General features: G+C 34.7%; 1 protein-coding gene across 4 annotated transcripts in view; it reads left to right on the top strand.

Annotated features, from left to right (window-relative positions):
• C3H11orf65 (chromosome 3 C11orf65 homolog) overlaps positions 1-24625 on the top strand; it is a 50696-nt gene that overhangs the window by 14197 nt on the left and 11874 nt on the right. For all 4 annotated transcript variants that reach the window (XM_003764252.3, XM_031961100.1, XM_031961099.1 and 1 more), the window contains exons 3-6: positions 10570-10662; positions 13005-13058; positions 13216-13419; positions 14830-14963. In XM_003764252.3, the coding sequence (XP_003764300.1) occupies positions 10570-10662; positions 13005-13058; positions 13216-13419; positions 14830-14963 (485 nt within the window). The remainder of the gene's footprint in view (positions 1-10569; positions 10663-13004; positions 13059-13215; positions 13420-14829; positions 14964-24625) is intronic.

Raw genomic sequence — 24625 nt, 5'->3', positions numbered from 1 at the left:
AGACTAGGAAGATATAAAGCAGTGAAAGAAAATTACAAGTGGAACCAAGATAATGGATTAGAGGCAGCAATCCAGATGAACTCTCAATATTTCGCCCCAACACCTTGTAAAATATATGTAACACCTTGAATCAAAATTTGGAATTATAGAGTTAACAAAATGTTGGAGGTGAGACATTTTTCTAGCTTAAGAGGAGGTAGGAGGTTGGCAGGACATATCTGGAACACTAGGTTGGAAACTGGCCTAGAACACACTTTAGCAGCACCAGCATTAGGCCTTGGAGGCAAGACAGCAGCAGCAGCAGTTTGAAGAACCAGAGTATAGAAATGTTTTGTGTCACAGTTCCAGGAAGGAAAGGTATTTGTGATCATTCACAAAGGAGAGCAGGACTTGGTCCCAGTCTCAAGTGGTAGGAACACTAGCACTTGCAGCTACAAAACAGCAAGGGACTTCATCATAATTCCAGGACCAGGAAGAACATTAGTGCTTTTGGCTGCAGGTGAACAGGGGCCCTTCCTAGATAAAGACCTGAGTGCAGATCAGGAGAGCAGTTGACCATACCTCTCTCAGAATCATACCACCTTCAAAACACCAAAAATGTGCAGACTCCTAGAACTAGTGTTGAAAATAGCAACATGAAGAGTTTGAAACTTGGAATAGTGCTCCATCTCATACCCCTGTAAGCAGAACCCAACATTAACATAAACTGCAAAGTCAAGAAAAATGAGCAAACAATAATAAAACAAGTCACAAACAAAATCAAAACATAAACTCAGCAGAAGACAGCAATGTGAAAACAACTACAAACAAAGCTTCAAATGAAAAATGCTAATTGGACACAAGTCCAACAAGAATTCCTGGAAATATTAGAGATAAAAGTGGTAGAGAAAAAATTTAGAAAAGAAATGAGAATGATGCAAGAAAATTATGAAAAGAGAAATAACAGCCTAATAAAAGAGATACCAAAAAATTGACAAAGATAACACCTTAAAAAGCAGAATCAGCCTGATGGTTTAAAAAAAGCACAAAACTTTATTGAAGAAAAGAACTCTAAAAAACAGAATTGGTAAAGAGATACAAACAAGTTCACTGAAGAGATTAGAACTGGGCAAGTGGAAGCTAATGACTTCTTGAGACATTAAGAAACAATAAAACCAAATCAAAAGAATTTAAAAAAAAGCAGAAAAGGTGAAACATCTCATTAGAAAAAATTGATGTGGAAAATAGATTGAAAAGAGTTAATTTAAGGAAGAGCTTAGTTTTCATATTTCAAGAAATTATATAGAAAAATTGCCCTTATCTTAGGTACAGAGGGTAAAATAGCAGTTGAAAGAATTTACTAATCACCTTTTGAAAGACATCCCCAAAATGAAAACTCACAGCATATTATAGCCAAATACCAGAGTTTCCAGGTCAAGGAGAAAATATTAAGAGCAGCCAAAAAGAAACAATTCATATATCTTGGAGCCACACAAGGTTTAACAGCTCCCACATTAAATGATAAGAAGATTTGAAGGCAGACAAAGGAGCTAGAATTACAAACAAGAATCACCTACCCAGAAAAACTGAGTATAATACTTTAGAGGGAAAATAGATACTGAATGAAATAAAGGACTTTCTAGCATTCCTGATACAAAGACCAGAACTGAATAGAAAATTTGACATTCAGTATAAGACTCAAAAGAAGCATAAAAAGATAAATATGACAGAATAATAATAAGGGAATCAATAAAATTAACTGTTTATATTCCTATATAGGAAAATGATACATGTAATTCATAAGGATGTTGTCATTCTTATAGTAGGAGCCTCCATAAAAAAAGAATATGGGTTTTAATCAATTATATTGAAATATCTCCCTCCAAAATGAAGAGGTGATAAGGGATTCACTGCAAGAAGGGGGAAGAGGTAGAATGGGGAAAACTTTCTCATGTAAAAAAGGCACACTAAAGAGTTTTCACAGTGGGGGAGGAAGGGAATGGAAGGAGGTGATAGACCATGCTTAAAGAGGAAAGAATATACATATATATATATATATGTGTGTGTGTGTGTTTGTGCTACATATTATACACACATATTGTATGTATATGTGTATATTAGGGATTAGAATCCAACAATATGTTGCTCATAAAGAACACACTTGAAACAGAAAGGCACACAGTTAAAAAGGGCTACCACAGAATCTAATATACTTCACCTGAAGTAAAAACAGGCAAGAATAGCAATCATGATCTCAGACAAAGCAAAAGTAAAAATGAATCTAAAAGATACAAGTTCAAGGAAAGTACATTTTGCTGAAAGATGTTGTAAAAATGAAGTAATATTTCCAAATTTTTATGGCTTGTTGTCACCCATCTGATTCCTTCTCCATCTGTAGAGATACAAGCAAACCCTCTCCCCCAAGCAGTTAACCTATCTGGTCCCTTCCATTCACCACTTTCTGGGTCTCTCCACATCATCTGACGATTATCTAAAGATAGTGGAGCTGCTTGCTCTGGACACTGCCCTTCCGGTGGGTTGTAAAACCTGTCTGCCGGAGCCAGTGCATCTTTGTCAAAAATCAAGAAGTTAATAATATAAAAAGCTAGATTTAGAAGTTCTCTAGGGTTACCTGTGGCTCCCCCTTTCTTTTGTTTTTGGAGGAGCATCTTAATGTCTCTGTTTCTCGTCTTTACTATTGCCTGTCCTTGAGGATTAAAAGGTATGCCAGTGGTGTATAAAATCTTATACGGTGCACAAAAGTGTGCAAAATGTTTAGAAGTATATACAGGTCCATTATCTGTTTTTATTTCTTGTGGCACATCCATAATTGTAAATGCTTGGATAAGGAATTCAGTCACCACTCGGGTTGTCTCTTTTGCTGCTGGTGTTGCGAAAGTGAATCCTAAAAAGGTGTCTACCACAACATGGATAAAAGACAGACGACCAAAAGATTTATAATGGGTCACATCCATTTGTCAAATTTCATTGGGTTCTTCACGAGGGTTCTTCCCTGGAGGCAGTGTAGGAGTGTGGAAAGGAAGGCAAGCTGTACAGGCTTTTACTATGCTCCTTAACTTCTCTTGTTATTCCAAATTGTAAATGTAAAGCTCGAGCAGCCTGATGATATTTAAAATGAGATTCTTGGGCTTCTTGAAATAAAGGAGTATTGGCCAACATAGTTAGAAGGCTATCTGCCTTTGAATTACCATCGAAAATAGGACCTGGAAGTCCTCTATGAGAGTGGACGTGCAAGATATAAATCTTACCTGGATGCTTTCTCACTTGCTCTTGAAGTTCCTTAAAGAGATAATATATATTAGAGGCTACAAATTTTATCTGGGCTGTGGCAATAGTTTGTACCACACCTACTGAATAGGCCAAATCAGATATTATATTTATATCTCTTAAATAATAAGTTAGAGCTAGAATGATTGCATACAATTCATTCTGCTGAGTGGACTGAAAAGGAGTTCTGACTATTCTCTTTATTAGTTAAATCATGAGAGTATACAGCACAAATATTGTGTTTGGATGCATCTATAAAGATAGTTGGTCCTTTAAGAGGAACTTTAGAAACCTTTTCTTCAAGAATCCATTGCCAATTATGTAATAGTCTGGTTATCTTTATTGGAGATCTGTGTGTAAAATTTGGAGCTGTGGCTAATAAAATTTGCCACTCTGGGATGGTTTCACAGCACACATTAATTTGTGCATTAGTATAAAAGGTGTATATCTTGTCAGGTCTTACACCAGATAATTGTACTGCTTGCTTAATGGTCTTTAATAAAATTCTAGCCACAAGCACTGGGTAAGGAGTAAGGCTTTGTTCTGGTTGTGCTGGGAGGTTCACCCACTCTGTCACACTGTCTCCTTGATGAAGGACTGCTGTGGGTGCCTCTTGTGCAGCAAAAACTGATATTTCCAAGGGTTTTTGAGTAACTCTTTCAACCACATTGGATAAAGCCAGTTCAATCAACTTCTCTCAAAGCCTCTTGAGCTTCTTTTGTAAGCTGACGTGGTGAGTTTAAAGCACTGTGTGTCCCCTTAAAATGTCATATAATGGTTGCAATTGATAGGTAGTCAAGCCTAACACTGGACACATCCATTGGATATCTCTTGTCAATATCTGAAAGTCATTTAAGGTGTTTAGCTTCTCTGTTCTTAAGGATAGTTTTTGTACTGTAAGCACCTTAGGGTATACTTCATATCCTAAATATTGAAAAGGAGCATGTCTTTGAATTTTTTTTCTGGAGCTATGTACAATTTGTAGTTCCTTAGTATTTCTATGGTCTTTTGTAGACATGCTTCTAACATTTGTTCCTCAAGTGCACATCCCAACATATCATCCATGTAATGTAATAACATAACTTTTAGAAATGCTTTTCTTACTAGAGTCAGAGCAGCAGCAATATACGTTTGATACATAGTAGGACTGTTTTTCATTCCCTGTGGCAAAACTGTCCATTCATATCTTTTATAAGGCTCAGCTAAGTTAACACTGGGCACTGGAAAAAGCAAATCTTTTCATATACTCCTTATCCAGAGGGATGGAACAGAAACAATCCTCAATGTCTATAACCCAAAGAGGACATTCTCTGGGCAATTGAGTAGGAGATGGAAGCCTAGGCTGAAGAGTTTCCTAGTTTCTATCTGTTCATTCACTCTCTTAAATCAGTCAACATCCTCTATTTTCCAGATTTCTTTCTTACAACAAATACTGGGAAATTCCAAGGACTTGGTTGTAAGTGTCCTTGGTCAAGTTGCTCCTGTACTATATCTAATAAGGCCTGAATTTTATCGCTACTTAAAGGCCACTGTTCTATCCACACTGGTGTATCAGTTTTCCATTGGATAGGAACAGGTGAAAGTGTTGGCAGGCCTTCAACAGCAGCCCTCTCTAAAAAACCGAAGCACTCATTTTTAACCCTAATTGTTGTAAAATGTCTCTTCCCCACAGATTGATGGGGATTTTTTCAATTATAAAAGGAGTAGAAACTCCTGTTTTGTCTTCAAAAGTCCATCTCAAAGGGGTAGCACTAACTTTAGCTGCTATTGATCCCCCTACGCCAGACATATAGGTGTCTGCCTTAATCTTTGGCCAGTGACTAGGCCAGTCAGCACCTCTAATGACTATATGATCTGCACCAGTGTCTACCAATCCTTCTAATGGTATGCCATTTATATAAATAGTGAGCATAGGTTGGTCAGCTGTCACAGCTGCTGTCCAGTATATTCCTGGATTTTGTTGCTTGGAGTCAGAATCTGGCTGACTATCACTAGATTGCTTATTAGGAGTCTATATCAGTAAACCTAATGCTACTACTTCTCCTGGGTGATGTAACACATTGTCTACCTGTATTAGTGACTGGGATATTATGTACACATTACCCAGTTTCCCATATCAGTGTATGAATGGACACTGTTTTGTATGTACCCTCAGGAGGTGAAATGGTCAAGCCTACTGTGCCTGGAGGCAAGGGATTCATAGGCTGGAGAGGAACAGATTTCACCTCTCCAGGAGGTATCTCAATTGTCCCAGCTGCATACAACTCTATTTTCCCCAGTTGTAATCCCTGTCTCCCATCATATGGCTTCCTGGCTGATTGGTCATGTCTGGATACTGGACTTCTAGGCACTCTCAGGGTGTACCATCGGCTACCATCATGCCCCAAGTATTTTTTGCCTGAGTACTAGAGCTGGGCCCCTCATCCCATTTCCCTGAATCAGTCTACATTCTGAGGCCCAATGGAAGCCTCTGTTGCATTTTGGACATGGGATATTGGGTCTGGTTCTCCCACCCTGTTTTCTCATTCTGTCTCTATGCCAACATTGAGCTTTCAGATGCCCTACTTTACCACATTGAAAACATTGATAAGTCTCTCTGGAAGTCCCTTGCCAGAAGGGGCCCTGTCTTCCCATGTTGGGATCTTGGGAAGTCTGCATTATAGACTGGCTATAAAAGGCATTTGTGTCCACTGTGGCACAGCATCTTATGATCTCCTCTAATGGAGCATCCTTGCATAGTCCTAGTATAATTCTTCTACAAACCTCATTAGCATTTTCTTTAGCAAGTTGCCTTATCATAATGTCTATTACTGCATTTTCACCATTAGTTCATATGATAGTTGTCTGCAAATGTCCCACAAAATCAGCAAAGGGTTCATTTGGTCCTTGTGAAATTTTTGTGAAGGCCTCACCCTTGTCGTTTTTATTGTGGAGAGAAGCCCACACTTTGATAGCAGCAGCAACAATTTGCTCATATGCTGCTATGGAGTAATTAATCTGTACTGAGATGTCTGCATAAGGACCTATATCTGTTAGTTGGTCACAGGTGATTGAAGTATTAACTCTACTTTGACTATTTTGTTGGGCTTGTATCCTACAAAGCTCACTATATTCAGAAAGCTACAACAAGTTTTGTCCAGGTTCTAAGCATACCCTTGCTATAGATTTCCAGTCACTAGGGGGTTAAGATTTCATAAACCAAATTCTGTAATAACATCTTAACATAAGCTGATGTAGCCCCATAAAGAGTGCAAGCCTTTTTTCAGGTCTTTGAGGATTTCTGTATCAAAAGGAGTATATCTTCTACTTTCTTGGCCTGAAGAGTTAAATGTTGAATCACAGGATATATTTGTAGTTTCAATTCAGCTATATCCTTCCCTTCCTCTGTAGCTTTAAGTACTGCCTTTTTCCATCTACTCATAGGAGGGAATGATTGCTGGGTGGGGAGAGGGAGGAAGGTGCTGGTGGCATCACTGCCCCTCCCACTATTCCTCCTCCCTCCATCCTGGAAGGTGGTGTTGATGGGGACGTATCAATGACTTGCTCTGTAGGCAGGGTTGAAGCTGCCTGGTGAGAGGGAAAATCACCACACCCTTGAACCTCATTTAAGTCTCCATGCCCTCTGGTAATATGGTCATTAAACTGTTCTTTGTCTTCCTCTTTTTCCCCACACTTCCTTATCTGTCTATTCCTAGAACTTTTTTTTTTTCTATAACTTTCAAGATTCTTTAAGGCCAATTGTATTATGTTGTATATATAGAATGTTTCCTTGGAAATTGAATAAGGACCTTTATCATTGTGGTATTTAGATAGTTGTTATTCTATCAGCTTCCAATTATCTGGTATAATTTCTTCTTCCTCTAAGAACCAAGGGAATGTGCATACTAATGTACCCAAGAGTCTAGTGATCTGTTCCCAAGTTATAATTAAGCCTTGTCCCTTGATCAAGTTAAGCATACTTTCTATAGCGCCCTTTTGGGGTGGGGGTGGGGGTGGGGGTGGGGCTGGGGCTGGGATGAAGGAGAATCTTTTCCTAACATCTGCCCCATTTCAGCCAGAAAAGGTTAATAGGTTAGCCCTTAACAAAGTAAGTTCCCTATTTTTCTATTAAAATACTCACCCAATTTCCTGGTCACCAGGCACTTTTTCAGTAAAAATAGGGTCCTTGGCCCTCACATTGGGCTCCAAATGTGATGACCGCATTAGTGCCTTGGATACTTTAGAATCAGTCAGAGTCAGGATAAGCAAAAGTCCTTGCTCTTTATTCTTTGTTGAAGGGAAAGGAGAGCAATGGACACAAGAATCTCCTCTTTTTTCTCCCGCCTGGAGTCACACTTGCTTGTTCTGTTCCACCCTCTAATCCCTCCTCCAAATCTCTCTATAGCCAACAGATTAAGCCTGCACAAAGTAGTGGGCAGGACCATTCTTTCTCCAAGCATATGCTAATAGAGTATTGTCCAATTGGTAATTAGCCTTAAGTGCTTGGACCTCAGTGCATCAACTCAGTTTCAGCCCATTACAGAAAAAGGAAAAATATCTTTTTGTGCAAAAATATTTATAGCAAATCTTTTTGAGATGAGCAACCTCTCAATTTCCTATTCTTTGCTATCAGTTGGGGAATGGCTGAACAATCTCTGGCATATGATTGTTGTCCTATGGGATGGTTTGAGAAAAACATGGCAAAACCTATATGAACTGATGCAAAGCAAATTGAAAAGAAACAGGAGGTCATTATGCACAAAAAGAGCATTGTTGTAATGATGATAAACTGAAAGATTTAGTTATAACAATAATTGATCCAAGACAATTCCAAAGCACTCTTGATGAAAAAATGTGATTCACCCAGAGAGAAAGATGATAAACTCCTGAATGCAAACTGAAGTATAATTTTCTCATTTTCTTTATCTTAATTGTTTTTGGGGGGCATTGTGGCTAATGATTTCACATGAATAATTGATAGTATATTGCTTTCTTTCTCAATGGGTGGGAGAGCACTAGGAAGGAAGAATAGGATTTGGAGCTCAAAATTAAAAAAAAAAAAATGTTTTCTCTCTCTCTTTCTATCTATCTATATATATATTGCTGAGACAATTGGAGTTAAGTGATTTGCTAGAAAGTGTTAAGTTTCTGAGGTCAGATTTGAACTCAGGTTCTCCTGACTTCAGGACTGGACTTCTATCCATTGCGCCACCTAGTTGCCCCAGCAATAAATATTTTTAAATGTTAAAAAGAAAGGAAATTATATCAATATCCCTAATGAATATGAAACACTAAAATATTGAATAAAATGTTAATGAAAATAATACACTATATTTAAAAGATTATACACTATTATCAAGATTGATTTGTAGCAGAATGTAAGTTTGGTTCAATAGTAGGAAAACAATAAGCATAATAGACCATGTTCTTAAAAATACCACATGATCATATCATGTGCAACCCCCAGCTTTTGACAGAATACAATACCCATTTTTTGTTAGAAATACTTTAAAAAATTGGAATAAATTGACTCTTATTTAATAATGCAAATGATGTATATCTAAATCCTAAAATTAGCATTATTATTAATTAGAAAATGATAGAGATTTCCTAATTAGATGAAGGGTAAAGAAAGGATGCCATTGTCACCACTTTTATTTGATAAAGTTCTAGACATGCTAATTATAACTATAAGACAAAAAAAAAAGAAATCGGGAGAATCAAGTATCACTTTTTGATGACATGATTTACTTAGAGAACTCTACAGTCAGCTAAAATTTAGTCAAAACAGTAATTTCAGTTTAATAGCAAAATATAAGGCACAAAATCATCAGCTTTTCTGCATATTGCCAACAAAAGTCAGCAAGAGAGATAGAAAAAGAATTTCATTCAGAATAACTGGAGAATATATAAAATATTTCAGACTCCAAGGTACATCAAATATGTAAATACAATTAGAAAACAATACCAAAGACATAAAAAAACCCTAAAATCATTAGATACCTTTTAGGCAGCTAAGTGGCACAGTGCAGAGAACACCAAACATGGAAATAGGAAGATCAGATTTCTGCTCTGGTATGTGCCCTTTACTAACTATGTGACCCTTGGTAAGTCACTTAATCAATAATCTCTGCCTCAATTTTTTCATCTGGATTATAAAATGTACCTTCCAGAGTTGTAAGGATCAAATGAGATAACATTTATCTTTATATAAGTTGATAATAATCATAATAATCTCAATTATATCTTCTTATATAGAGACTAAAATTCAGAAATGAAAATATTAGCCAGAAAAACCAAGGCACCTCCACCTAATCAAATTCCTACTGATAGGGGTAACCAGATTTTCCAAAAGACTTAGGAAATTGGTAAGGTGCTTCAATTCCCCTCTGAATCCACTTGCAGAAGGCAGGCATTTATTCTAGAGTTTCTCAGCATTTTAGGTCTATTTGTAATTTCTAATTTAATTTTTATGTTTGAAATCATCTTATCCTTGACATAAGAAAAATTTTTATTATAACTTCTTTGGGATAAATGTCTGAATGTTAATTGTTTGCTAGGAAAGCACAATGGAAGATACAGATGAATAACTGGAAATACACATTAATTTAAAGTAAGACAAAGGCTAGCAATATTGCCTTTACAATAATTGGGATTTCCTCTGGGTTTGGGGGAGTCCCATGCTAAAAGCATGAAAGAATTTTATGGTTTTTATTTTTATTCATGACTTATAAAAATTTATATATATATATATACACATATATATGTGTGTGTATGTGTTTAAATACAAGTGTATGTCATATGAGTGTATATATATATATATATATATATATATATATATGTGTGTGTGTGTGTTTGTGTGTATGTATGTTATTGCAACACTGGATATGAACCACATGACTTCATGATCATTTCACCCTGGTTAAAGGAGTCATTGTTGAAAATTGTGGTTTAGAATACCACAATCTCAAGGCAGCAGCACTTCTGAGGCAAGAATAGGCAGGAAGATCACAGAAAAGGTCACATTTCTTAGTATGCCCAATAGAATGGGTGGTCCAGAAAAGCTACACATTTAATGTGTTTCCCTTGCCATGCTAAATCTTTAAACCTTGTCAGATAATTACACCTGCTTTGACACACTAACTCATAAATTCAATTTCTAAAAAATGTTTCATTATTTATTTCAAAACAAAATTTTATAGGTTGATGACAAGTTTACATTGAACATATCTGATGTTTTATACTTACCCCCCAAGCTAATGACTATTCAGGAATAGTAAATATCTGTTTTAATTGTCATTCCTAATATGTTTGAACTTCTAGGATACCTGTATATTTAGCCACTTCAAAAGTCTAATCTTTTTAAGGAGGCAAGGAGATCCCCATCAACTATTAAAATATATTGATCCTAAAGAGGTAAAGATATTCTATATATATACATATGTAATATTTTATAGACATGTCATTTATTTTAGTTTTCATGTTTTTCTGCTTAGCATTTTTATTAACTTAGAAAAAGGCATTATTTTTCATAAATATGTGACAAGAAAATGAGAAAGATAGCTACTATTTTTATTATAGAATCAAGATCCAACATTTTTGAAAAGACCAGAATTATGGTCCAAATAGAGTAAGATAAAATTTATTAGGGATAAATGTATAGATCTATTCAGTTTAGTTGTTTCAGTCATGTCTGACTTCTTGTGACCTCATGTGGGGTTTTCTTAGCAAAGATACTAGAGTAGTTTGGCATTTTCTTCTCTAGCTCATTTTACAGATGAGGAAACTGAAGCAAACAGTGTTACATGACTTGCCTAGAGTCTCACAGCTAGGAAGTGGCTGAGATCAAATCTGAACTTGGGTCTTTCTAACTCCAGGCCTAGCACTGTATCCACTGGACTATCTAGATGCACTGGTCCATAGGTCTAAACACAGCTTCATATGCATAGGATTGTGAAGTTATGGCTAAATTAAAATTTCTCTGAAGAAAAAAAAATCTCAGTTTTATTGGAAACTCAAGATGTCATCACTATGTGACCTCATAGCCCTAAAGTTAATGTCCTATACTGTATTGAAAACTGTAGTGTCCAGAGTAAAAAAGTTAATAATTGTGCTACACTCTGCCCAGTTCAGATTGCGTCTTAAGAGTACTATGTTCAGTTTGGGGCACCACATTTTAGAATTGCCAACCTGGAATGGGTCCATAAGAAAGGCAAGATGATGAGAGGACTGGAGAATATAGAAGAATAAAACCAGTGCTTTTTGCTGTGTTTAAATCCTTGGAAGCATTGTCATAAAAGTTATTTGGCTTGACTCCCAAAGGAAATAGTAGGAGCAATGGATATGATTTACAAAAGAGAGTTAGGTTTGATGCAAGGAAAACTTTCCACATATTAAAACTATCCAGATGTAAAATGGGTAGCCTCAATTGGCGGCAGATCAATGAAGTTCTTCAAACAGAAGTTGAATGACCATTTTGAGGGGGGCGGGGATGTTGAGAGAGGGATCATTGTTCATATGTGATTAGACTGCCAAGGATCTTTCATACTCCCAAGATTCTGTATGGTATATTTTTAAACTGGTGAATGAATATTAACTGCTAGTTTTGCTTTGTTTTTCTTGTAACAACCTTGGGTAAAAACAATAAAATTCACCCATAAATTTCTATATATTCTTAAATTTAGCTTTAGTTCAGAGTATATAAAATACATAAGGCATTGTGTATAGAGCACTGGGTTTGGAATCAGGAAAATGGATCTTCACAATCCTCAGACACTATCTTTGTGATCTTGAACAAGTCACTTGCCCCAGTTTGCCCTAGTTTCCTGATCTGTAAAATTGGCTATAAATATGGCAAAGCATTCCAATATTTTTGCCAAGAAACCCCAAATAGTCATTAAAAGCTGGACATGACTGAAATGACTCAATTATAACAACAATAAATTTATAAATAACAAATTGCTAAGCAGAAATTATTAAGGAATAGAGGAGATAAATATGAGTTCATCATTTTAGCAGTCTTCCTAAATGTGAAGAAAAGGTATTTAGTAACATTAGATAGGTTTCAAATAAAGCTCTTCAATAGGCTAGATGTATAATTTGGGGTAAGTGATTTATTATCTCTGGGATTATTTCTCTAATAGATATTGAAGAGGCTTGTATTAATAATTGTTAATATTCATTTTGTGTTTTATAATTGCTATTTATCAGTACATTAAAAATGAAAAAACATGTTATAAGTCATATGAAATTTAAATGTGAATTTTAAACCTAAACAACGATAAAGTCAAGAGGGGGAATTAAGGCCACATGATATTAAGCTTAGATTGGTAAATCATCACATTTCCCTGAATTTGCCTATAAATGAGCTCCTCCCATATAAAATAATGGTCTTCAGTTTCTAATTTGTGACTACAATTTGAATATATCAAATTTATTTCCAATAGGAAAGAAGCATTTTTTAAGTAGCAATTTTTTTCAAAAGTCAGGAATCTTGACATTTTTAAACTTAGGAACTCCCACTTCAACCTATTATTTATTATATATCCTTGGGAAAGTAATTTATTTCTCAGATTTTCAAATTCTACAATTGAAAATAAAAATTTGTTTATGCTTATTCACTCTCTGTTCTTTTACAATTCAGGTTGAACAAATATGCACATATTTGGTCAAATGATTACAGTAATAACTATTTTGGTATGTATTTTAATCTAATTAATATTACCAAAATGTGATAGATTAATTTGGTTCTCTTCTAGGCAGAACTTATTGATGCTGCTTCTGGAGTTAATATTCGATTCAGATTGGGTGGAGTAAGTCTGGTGGAGATATTTTTCTAATAGTATTGAAAGTAACCAAAAATCTTCCCTAATTGATTGTTTGGAATTTGAATGGATAACTGTTTTAAGTATACACACTTCTTATTGTAAGATTACAATTGGACTTTAAATTTATTTTTTTCAATTACAGGACAAGTTTCCTCCCAATATATATTATAAAATTTTCACTCACAGAAACATTGTAGATCTATGTGCTCACAGTCCTAGAGATTATGTGAACATTCCCTCAAAGCAATTATCACTTTTGACATCTGATGAGAAACATCTAGAAGATGAACGTGTTGGCTGGTACAAACGTATAGAAAACAATGGCTGGAGACTTGTTTCCAGAAGAGTAAGTGAAGCAAAATTATAATACTTTTTTCTTTTACATGTTTATATTTTACATGTTTTTTAAAATTTAAATTTATAAAAAGTTTCAAGTATATATACATTTTTATATGATTGCATATTGACCTAAATAATGAGCATTGGTGATTTAAAACAATTCTGATGGCAATTTTGATCACATTTGAAGTTGTAGTCATATACCTTAGTTTTAAATTTACTAAATTTTCTTACTAAGAAATGTGTCTGTAGTCCAACTACACCCTTCTACAATCCTGCACTTTTCAGAAATATAGTGGGCACTTAGGTATTATCTGATCAGATAGGGAGATAAGTGAAATGTGATTTTTGCAACAAAAGGAGGTTGAGAATGTTGTTGACTCCATATTCAACTTCACTGTATGTTAGGATTTCTTGAGATCAAGAAAATTTTTATCTTGTGGTATTTACTAGACATTAATTTCATTGATGGTAGGAAAAAATGTCTTATTTGTCTTTATCTTCCTTCTTTTTTAACATGTAGAGTGGTGTTTTGCATGTCTAAGCAATGATGAAATGTTGTTGAGCTAGTCTTAATAAGGATTAGTGAAAAAGCAGTGGATTTTCATAGTTTTGAGATAATGAGATAAGAAAGTGAATTTTCATGGATAGCATTTGGTCCAGAATCATACCAATCCTCTTTCTGTAAAATATAATTTTGGATAGAGAAACTTCTCAATTTGTACTTCAGACAAATAGCTACCATCCATTTCAATTTTTCAAGACAATTTCAAATATTCTGTACCATTTTCACATGGGGGACGAAAATCCTGTTCAGATATTGAAAGAACATTAGTTATTCAAGTTTATAATATAATATACCAATATAATAACTCAAACTTTAAATCTTTCCCAATTTTGAACTTTCTTCTTAATGTCAAGGGTTTACTATTCTTCCTAACCACTCAGGCTTACAAACATATTGTCATCCTTGATTCTTTACGTTCTTAAACCTCTTTCCCCATATCCAATTTGTTGGCAATTCAATAAACAGCTGTGGCTCCTTATTGCCTAAAAATCCTATATAAATTGTTCTCTTTTAACATTTAAATCCCTTCATAACCATGGCCTTTACTATTTTTCTGCTGCTCTTACACATTATTCCCCTCTATGTACTCTTATATGTAGAGTATAATCTATAAAATGAAGATGTTATAACTGTCCAACTTACCTCATATAATTAATAGAGGCTCAAGATAATATATTTGGGAAAGGTTTTGGTGTCCTTAAAGGATCTTATAGACATGGAACATTATTATGACGCCCTCTTTTTCTGCTCTGGGATATCCATGCTATATAAAGCTATGTCATTTCATAATCAAATACCATCAGAGACAAATAGTATAAAAGTGTTTAGTAAAATGTCATTTGTCAACAGTTTTGGGGAGCTACTGATGAGATTGCTGAAGCAGGAAATAAAAAAAAAATTGATTTTCACTTCTCCAAACTGAAGAGAAGGCAAGATGTTGAAATGAGAAGAAAACATAAAAAAATTAAATGGATGAGGCAAATGTAAGTAATGAAATTCCTATACTTATGTAAACAACATCAAATGATTGTGATAATTTTTAGAATTTTTGTGGAGATTGGCTATTACTAATAAGATTGGTGAATATTATTTTGTAGGTTTAATCATTTTCCTCAATCAATCTGAGTTACATAATGGGCCACTCTGCTGTCACCAAAATCTATACTTTACTCCTGGATAAGGCCTACATTTTAAAAAATTAATCTTTCAATATGAAAAATTACTCTTTTACTTCTAGCAGCTCATTATCTGTGATTATTTAGTGATGAACCTATGCATATAAATGATCTTTTATTTCTTTTGAAATCTCCTGTATCCTCTATTCCTTCAAAATTATGTGTGACCTTTACTCCATAATTGTAGTAGCATTAATTTTTATTTCTTTTGAGGGTCTTTATAATTGTATAGAGATTTGTTTTATGTAACTATTATCATTATCTTTAAAGATTCTTCCATTCATTTCCTACTAGTAGAAATGTAATTAAACCAGAAGACTAATTTTTTCATACTTCAATCTTTAAATCAACAAGAATTTATTAAGCTTCTACCATGTGCTAGATACTGTGATAGTCCCTAGGGATGCAGGGATAAGAAGGAATGATTCTTGCCCTCCAGGAATTTATATTTTAATGGGGGAAACAATATATATCTGTGTATCTATGTAGAAAATAGATATAGGATTTAGCATGTTCCCTATTATATCGTTGGCACTTAATTATTAGTCAGGCAGCTATGTGGTACAGTGGGTAAAAAAGGTTAATTGTGTAATTTTTATCCAGTTTTCTTTAGTAGTAATTTAGTGGGGTGGTTGTTGTTCCTCCTTTGTTTTCAAAGAGGACCAATGACATTAGCAGTCTTGACTTACAAGTGATCTAGATTTAAGTGAGGTAAAGCTTTCTCCTCCAGCAGACTTTATAGGCTAGACATGGGGCAGGAAAACTGGCAATGGCACTGGATGCATCAAGAAACTTTGGTTTTGGGAAGTTAAAGTCTTTCCCGGGTCTCAATAGGCAATTCCTATTCAATAGTTAAAGGCTAGGTAAAAATTGAGCTAAAAGCTGGCCCACTTTGCCTTCACAAAAGAATCAGTCAGACCCTCAGAGTTTTTGACCAGACCAGAAACAATTGCTGTTTGGTTTGTTTGGTGGTTGTCCCTTGTTCTGAAGAGGACCAAAAGGACATCATTATGTCAGGTCGTGTTAGTGTGGGCTGATCAAACTGATAGGAGCTGAGACTGCTTTGCCACAGATCAGCCACAAACAGTCCCTAGGAACATGTTGGGGGGAATTCTCTAATTTTGTGCATCTCTAGTTTCTTCTGGGCTAATTCAGTCCTGTTTTCTGTCCTGCCACTGGACATGTGGCTTCAGAAGAGAGAGTGAGGCTGATTACTTGGCGTAGTTCTACCTCACATAAATCCAATTTTTGCAGGAATCAAACACCATCACAGTCTCATTTTACCATTTCTACCCTCAAAGCTATTTACACTCACTTTGAGACCTCAAAACTAAAACAATGGACAAGTGAGACTTAGGCTTGATTATGTAAATGGAACACTTGATGATGGATAAATCAAAGCTGTGACCATCTCTGGGTGTTGTTAAAGTAGTGTATGGGTGGTCATGGGAACTGATTAATTTGAGGAAACATCAACACATAATGTATGTTGAAGCTCCTGATAAAAAGGCAGAAATTGGGTAGAGGAAAACTATGGCAAGCCCTGAACTCCTTGACAAATTTGTCAAAGTCAGGAATTCATTGATCACCTACTAAAAGGGACCCTAAAATCAAACCCCCAAGAAATATAGTGGCCAAATTCCAGAACTATCAGACGAAGGAAAAAATACTGCAAGCTGCTAGAAAAAAATCAATTCAGACATAGAGGATCCACAATAAGGGATTACTCAGGACCTAGCAGCATCCACATTAAAGGCTCAAAGGGCCTGGAATCTGATATTCTGAAAGGCTAAAGAACTTGGAATGCAGCCAAAAAGAGCATTTTTTTCAAGGGAAGAAGATGGACATTCAGTGAAATAAGTGAATTTCAACTATTTTGGATGATAAAACTGGAACTAAATAAAAAATTTGATCTACAAATATAGAACTCAAGAGAAACCTAAAAAGGTAAAAAGAAATCTTGGGAACTATATTTCTCCTATAAAGATATATAAAGAACACATGTATACTTTGTTCTAGAAACTAGAGGTGGAAAGGAAATTATACCAGGAAAAGGGTAAAGTGGGGGTACTACATCTCACAAAGAGGCAAAGGAAACCTATTATATATGAGAGAAAGAATGGAGGGGGATGAACATAGTATGTTCAGTCTTACTGTCATAAGAATTGGCTTAAAGAGAAAAATATTAGACATATTCGATTTATAGTGAAACTTCTCCCACCTCATTGAAAAGTGGGAGGGGAAAAGTGAAAAGAGGAGGAGTAAACTAAGCGGAAGGGAATACAGAAATTGTGAGGAAAGGGGGTAAGAAAGGGGGAGGAACTCTAAGGTAAAGGGAGAGATACTAAAAAGGGAGGGCTGTGAGAAGCAAGTGGTGCTCACAAGTTTAATACTGGGGAGGGGGGGTAAGGGGGAAGGAAAGGAAAAAAACATAAGCAGGGGTTAACAAGACAGCAAGTAATACAGAATTGGTCATTTAACATTTTAAATGTGAATGGGGTAAATTCCCCCATAAAGAGGAAGCGGTTAGCAGACTGGATTAAAAGCCAGAACCCTACAATATGTTGTTTACAGGAAACACACTTGAAACAGAGCGATGCATACAGAGTGAAAATAAAAGGTTGGAGCAGAACCTACTATGCTTCAGGTAAAATAAAAAAAGCAGGGGGTAGCCATCCTGATCTCAGATCAAACAAAAGCAAAAATTGATCTAATTAAAAGAGATAAGGAAGGGCACTATGTGGTGTTCTCTTTAAAATATAATGGTTCTCTCTGGAAGCAGGTTTCTTGGGGAGGTTTTTTGGAGGCAGCCTTAGTTTTAGTTCAAAGTAATAATCACCTCAAATACAGCCAGCTGATAAAATCCAAATGTTTATTTCTTATCTCTTTCCTTGGGCCCGGTTAGCTTTCTTAGAGGCCTATCTCTCTCCTTGGTTCCAAGAGCTCTTGCAGCTTGTCCTATGCCTCTGCTTTCTCCAGCCTCCAGCCAGCACAAAGGTGGAAGATGGGCTGAATCTGACTTCGCCTCCAAAAGTGGGCTTGTGGGCTTCTGTATCTCCCTGAGTGCTCTTCTCCGATTCCTGGCAATGTTCCAAACTAACTAATTGACTGAAACTCCAAGAGCTTCTTATATATGATCTCTTAAAGGTTGACTCCTCTGAGGGAGGGATTAAGGGAGGTGTAGAATCTCCCATACTTGTGAACTCCAATGAGTACTTAAATACATTAGTGAGTTAGAGAATTTGCTAAATACCATGATAAATTAAGCTACTGACTTATCACTTTGTAAGGATTTGCTCTAAGGTGTGAACCAATAAGCATTGTATCAATTCCATTGAGTTAATACTAGGATTCTAACATCTCCCTTGAATTATTACCTTGTTTCAAGTTCTGGCTCATAACAGCATTATATCTTGGTAAAAGGGTAGCATAGATAATGAAGCAATATCAATATTACACATATATGCATCAAGTGGTGTAGCATCTAAATTCTTAAAAGAAAAATTAAGAGAGCTGCAAGAAGAAATAGATAGCAAAACTATAACAGTGGGAGATCTCAATCTTGCACTCTCAGAATTAGATAAACCAAACCACAAAATAAATAAGAAAGAAGTCAAAGAGATAAATAGAATACTAGAAAAGTTAGATATGATAGATCTTTGGAGAAAACTGACAGAAAGGAGTATACTTTTTTCTCAGCAGTTCACTGAACCTATATAAAAATTGACCATATATTAGGACATAAAAACCTCAAATTCAAATGCAGTAAGGCAGAAATAGTAAATGCATCCTTTCCAGACCACAATGCAATGAAAATTACATTCAATAAAAAGCCAAGGGAAAATAGACCAAAAATAATTGGAAACTAAATAATTTCATACTAAAGAATGATTGGGTGAAACAGCAAATCATAGACATAATTAATAACTTCACCAAAGAAAATGACAATAATGAGATGTCATACCAAAATGTGTAGGATGCAGCCAAAGTGGTAATAAGGGGAAATTTTATATCTCTAGAAGCCTACTTGCATAAAATAGAGAAAGAGGTCAATGAATTGGGCTTGTAACTAAAAATTCTAGAAAAGGAACAAATTAAAAACCCCCAGTCAAACACTAAACTTGAAATTCTAAAAATAAAAGGAGAAATTAATAAAATTGAAAGTAAAAAACTATTGAATTAATTGGTTCTATGAAAAAACCAACAAAATAGATAAATCCTTAGTAAATCTGATTTTAAAAAGGAAAGAGGAAAATCAAATTGTTAGTCTTAAAAATGAAAAGGGAGAACTCGCCACTAATGAAAAGGAAATTAGAGCAATAATTAGGTATTACTTTGCCCAGCTTTATGCCAATAAATTTGATAACTTAAATGAAATGGAAGAATACCTTCAAAAATATAGCTTGCCTAGATTAACAGAGAAAGAAGTAAATTGGTTAAACAGTCCCATCTTAGAAAAAGAAATAGAACAAGCTATTAATCAACTCCCTAAGAAAAATCCCCAGGACCAGATGGATTTACATGTGAATTCTACCAAACATCTAAAGAACAATTAACTCCAATGCTATATAAACTATTTGAAAAAATAGGGATTGAAGGAATCCTACCAAATTCCTTTTATGATACAGACATGGTACTGATACCTAAATCAGGTAGGTTGAAAACAGAGAAAGAAAATTATAAACCAATCTCCCTAATGAATATTGATGCTAAAATCTTAAATAAAATATTAGCGAAAAGATTACAGAAAATCATCCCCCGGATAATACACTAAGACCAAGTAGGATTTATACCAGGAATGCAGGGCTGGTTCAATATTAGGAAAACTATTAGCATAATTGACTATATCAATAACCAAATTAACAAAAATCATATGATCATCTCAATAGATGCAGAAAAAGCATTTGATAAATTCCAACATCTATTCCTAATAAAAACACTTGAGAGTATAGGAATAAATGGACTTTTCCTCAAAATATCCAGAAACATATATTTAAAACCATCAGTAAACATCATATGTAATGGGGATAAATTGGAACCTTTCCCAGTAAGATCAGGAGTGAAGTAAGGTTGCCCACTATCACCATTATTATTCAATATTGTATTAGAAATGTTAGCCTCAGCAATAAGAATCGAGAAAGAGATTAAAGGAATTAGAGTAGGTAACAAGGAAACCAAATTATCACTATTTGCGGATAATATGATGGTATACTTAGCAACCCCCAGAGATTCTACTAAAAAGCTATTAGAAATAATTCACAACTTTAGCAAAGTTTCAGGATACAAAATAAATCCACATAAATCCTCAGCATTTTTATACATCACCAACAAAATCCAACTGCAAGAGATACAAAGAGAAATTCCATTCAAAATAACTGTTGATAGCATAAAATATTTGGGAATCTATCTACCAAAGGAATTATATGAGCAAAATTACAAAACGCTTTCCACACAAATAAAGTCAGATTTAAATAATTGGAAAAATATTAAGTGCTCTTGAATAGGCTGAGTGAATATAATAAAGATGACAATACTCCCTAAACTAATCTGTTTATTTAGTGCTATACCAATCAGACTCCCAAGAAACTATTTTAATGACCTAGAAAAAATAACAATAAAATTCATATGAAAGAACAAAAGGTCAAGAATTTCAAGGGGATTAATGAAAAAAAAAATCAAATGCAGGTGGCCTAGCTGTACCTGATCTAAAACTATATTATAAAGCAGCAGTCATCAAAACCATTTGGTATTGGCTAAGAAATAGATTAGTTGATCAGTGGAATAGGTTAGGTTCATAGGACAAAATAGTCAATAACTGTAGCAATCTAATGTTTGACAAACCCAAAGATCCCAACTTTTGTGATAAGAATTCATTATTTGGCAAAAACTGCTGGGATAACTGGAAATTAGTGTGGCAGAAATTAGGCATGGACCCACACTTAACACCGTACATCAAGATAAGATCAAAATGGTTCCATGATTTAGACATAAAGAACAAGATTATAAATAAATTAAAGGAACATAGGATAGTTTACCTCTCAGTCTTGTGGAGGAGGAAGGAATCTGTGACCAAGGAAGAACTAGAGATCATTATTGATCACAAAATAGAAAAATTTGATTATATCAAATTTAAAAGCCTTTGTACAAATAAAACTAATGCAAACAAGACTAGATGAGAAGCAACAAACTGGGAAAATATTTTTACAGTTAAAGGTTCTGATAAAGGCCTCATTTCCAAAATATATAGAGAATTGCCTCTAATTTAAAGAAATCAAGCAACTCTCCAATTGATAAATGGTCAAAGGATATGAACAGGCAATTTTCAGATGATGAAATTGAAACTATTTCCACTCATATGAAAGTGTTCCAAATCACTATTGATCAGAGAAATGCAAATTAACACAAACCTGAGATACCACTACACACCGGTCAGACTAAGATGACAGGAAAAAAAATGATGATGAATGTTGGAGGGCATGTGGCAAAACTGGAACACTGATGCGTTGCTGGTGGAGTTGTGAATGAATCCAACCATCCTGGAGAGCAATCTGGAATTATGCTCCAAAAGTTATCAAACTGTACATACCCTTTGATCCAGCAGTGTTACTACTGGGCTTGTATCCCAAAGAGATCTTACAGAAGGGAAAGGGACCTATATGTGGCAAAATGTTTGTGGCAGCCGTGTTTGTAGTGGCCAGAAATTGGAAAATGAATGGATGCCCATCAGTTGGAGAATGGTTGGGTAAATTGTGGTATATAAATGTTATGGAATATTATTGTTCTGTAAGAAATGACCAGCAGGATGAATACAGAGAGGCTTGGAAAGACTTACATGAGCTGATGCGTGAAATGAGCAGAACCAGGAGATCATTATACACTTCAACAACAATACTATATGAGGATGTATTCTGATGGAAATGGATATCTTCAACAAAGAGATCTAATTCAGTTCCAGTTGATCAATGATGGACAGAATTAGCTACAACCAGAGAAGGAACACTGGGAAATGAGTGTGAATGGTTTACATTTTTTTTTCTTCTCAGGTTATTTTTACCTTCTGAATCCAATTCTTCCTGTGCAACAAGAGAACTGTTTAGTTCTGCACACATATGTTGTAACTAAGATATACTATAACATATTTGACATGTATAAGACTGCCTGCTATCTAGGGGAGGGGATGGAGAAGGGAAAAGTTGGAACAGAAGTGAATGCAAGGGATAATGTTGTAAAAAATTACCCATGTATATGTACTGTCAATAAAAAGTTATTAAAAAAAAAAGTATTCCCCCCACCACCCTGGGGCTACTTTGTCTGTGAGGAACCAGGTCTTTGCTGACCCAGTAATTATTTTATATCTTTTCCTCAAATTTACTAAATAATCACATCCAAGCTTTTAAAGATTCTTTCACCACCACTTGCTCCCATCTTCTTTTGAAGTTAAACCTTGAATTTTATGCTAGATCTGTAGAGTGTGCCTTTTCCTCCATCATGTTACATTTCTATCAAATTCTTTTTCATTTAATTTTAATTTTATTTTTCCAATTGAATTTTCCAACATTTTCTTCAGATAAAAATGTAGTTATTCAGATTAAGAATATTTTGAGGTTTCTTTTTCCCCTCAAAAGGATAAATATTAACTTCTTTAGTAAAAAGTTATAAAAAAATTTTTGACCACTGCTCAGTTCAAATGATTTTTTATTTTTATTTATAAATGATTCTGATCTCAGAAATAAAAGAAAAATGCGGTGTTTGGGATATTCTAACTGCTTAAGTGCTCCTACTATTGTTTAGCATTGTAATATTTCTTCTAGAAGCAGTGTGGCTTAAGAAGCCAGAATGTTAAGGAAATCACTTAACTTTTCAGGACTCTAGGCAGCTCTCCAAAAGAGAGTATTGCTAAAAAGAATGTCCTCACCTGGGATTTTCCAACATCAATGAAATGAGATCCAATCCCTTTTCCTGTCTCACAGTGTACTACAAGTCACGTGAAGAAAGGTTCCAAAATAAGAGCTGTAGAAGTATTATCATAGGGCTTTAAATTTCAAAGTGCTTAACAGATGTTAACTGAAATTTTTTCAAAACATGAATTATTCAAATGCCTTAAATTTATTAATAATAATTTAATAGTTCAATATCAAACACAATGTGGCATATTCTCTTGCCAAAAAAAAGTACTAGAATTTTTTGTATTGTTTTCTGAGGGTTAGAAGATGTTCATTTAGTAGTTAAACCTGATCTTGAGCATATGTACTTGGGAAGTCTGATCATTCCAAAAAGTGTTCCCAGGCATTTGTTCCTAAAATGTTTTGTTGATATTTTAAAAAATAGTTACTTCCCAATAACTCCCCCCAAAGAAACCCTCCCTTATTAAAAAAAAAAAAAGATATGGTTAAATAAAACAAATTAACACATGTCTGAAAAGTACATCCTTCATTTCCTTCTTGCTTTACAAGTATCATTGTTCACTGGTCATAATTGGTCACTTTATTGACCAAGCCCATACTTCCATGTTTTATAATTTATAACTGTACTGTAGTTCAGTCATAGACTGAATTTTAATAGCTTTAGGTCAGTAGGTCCCTCTCCAAAGTGATTACAAAAATTTGACTGTAGGAACCTCCTCATAAATATTAGATTACCACCACCCCATCCCATCTCTAACTTTCAAGTTGACGCCATTGTTTTCTAAAAAGTATAGAAAATTATGAGATCATAATTAAAATTTAAGAAATTTGCTGTTGGCTTTTTAAAATATATCTCCTCTGGTTGAGCATATTATATTCAGAAAGTGACCTAGCATTCTTTTATTTCAGAATGAATTGCTCCTACTAAACACCCTAAATTGAAAACAAATATCCATATGGATAATAGCAAACCAATCTTTTGGCTCTGAATTATTAGTTTCTTCATGTCATTAATCAATATTGGATGAATGCATGGCATTTATGCATTTTGTGGTTATGTAGTTTTCAATTGTCAGCTTTTCATGACCCCATTTGTAGTTTTCTAAGTAAAGATACTAGAGTAGTTTGCCATATCCTTTTCCAGCTCATTTTATAGCTGAGAAACTGAGGCAAACAGAATTAAGTGACTTGCCCAGAGTCAGATACCTAAGTGTCTAAGGCTGTACTTGAACTCAGGAAGATGAGTCTTCCTGACTCCAGGCATGTATATATGCCATATACCTCTCCCGTTTATTCATATAAAGCTAATATAGAACAAAAGCTACTTATAAGAATTTGGGCAAGTTATTTCAACTATGCAAGCTTCCACTTCATGATCTGTAAAATAAAGGTCCTTTCAAGCTCTGAAATTTCCTTATTCTATTATCTAATGACTTTATTTTTCCTTGTATGATTTAATAGGGGTGTGTTGGTGGAGCCACTTTATAACAGGCTCTAGTGAGCCATTTGTTAAATTTTCAATATAAGCATTTACACTTCAGAAATCAGCAAATACTACAAATTAGA

The sequence above is a fragment of the Sarcophilus harrisii genome, chromosome 3 (assembly GCF_902635505.1).
Source record: "Sarcophilus harrisii chromosome 3, mSarHar1.11, whole genome shotgun sequence".
NCBI lineage: Eukaryota > Metazoa > Chordata > Mammalia > Dasyuromorphia > Dasyuridae > Sarcophilus > Sarcophilus harrisii.
Note: the sequence above shows the minus strand (reverse complement) of the source record. Positions and strands in the feature narration are given on the sequence as shown.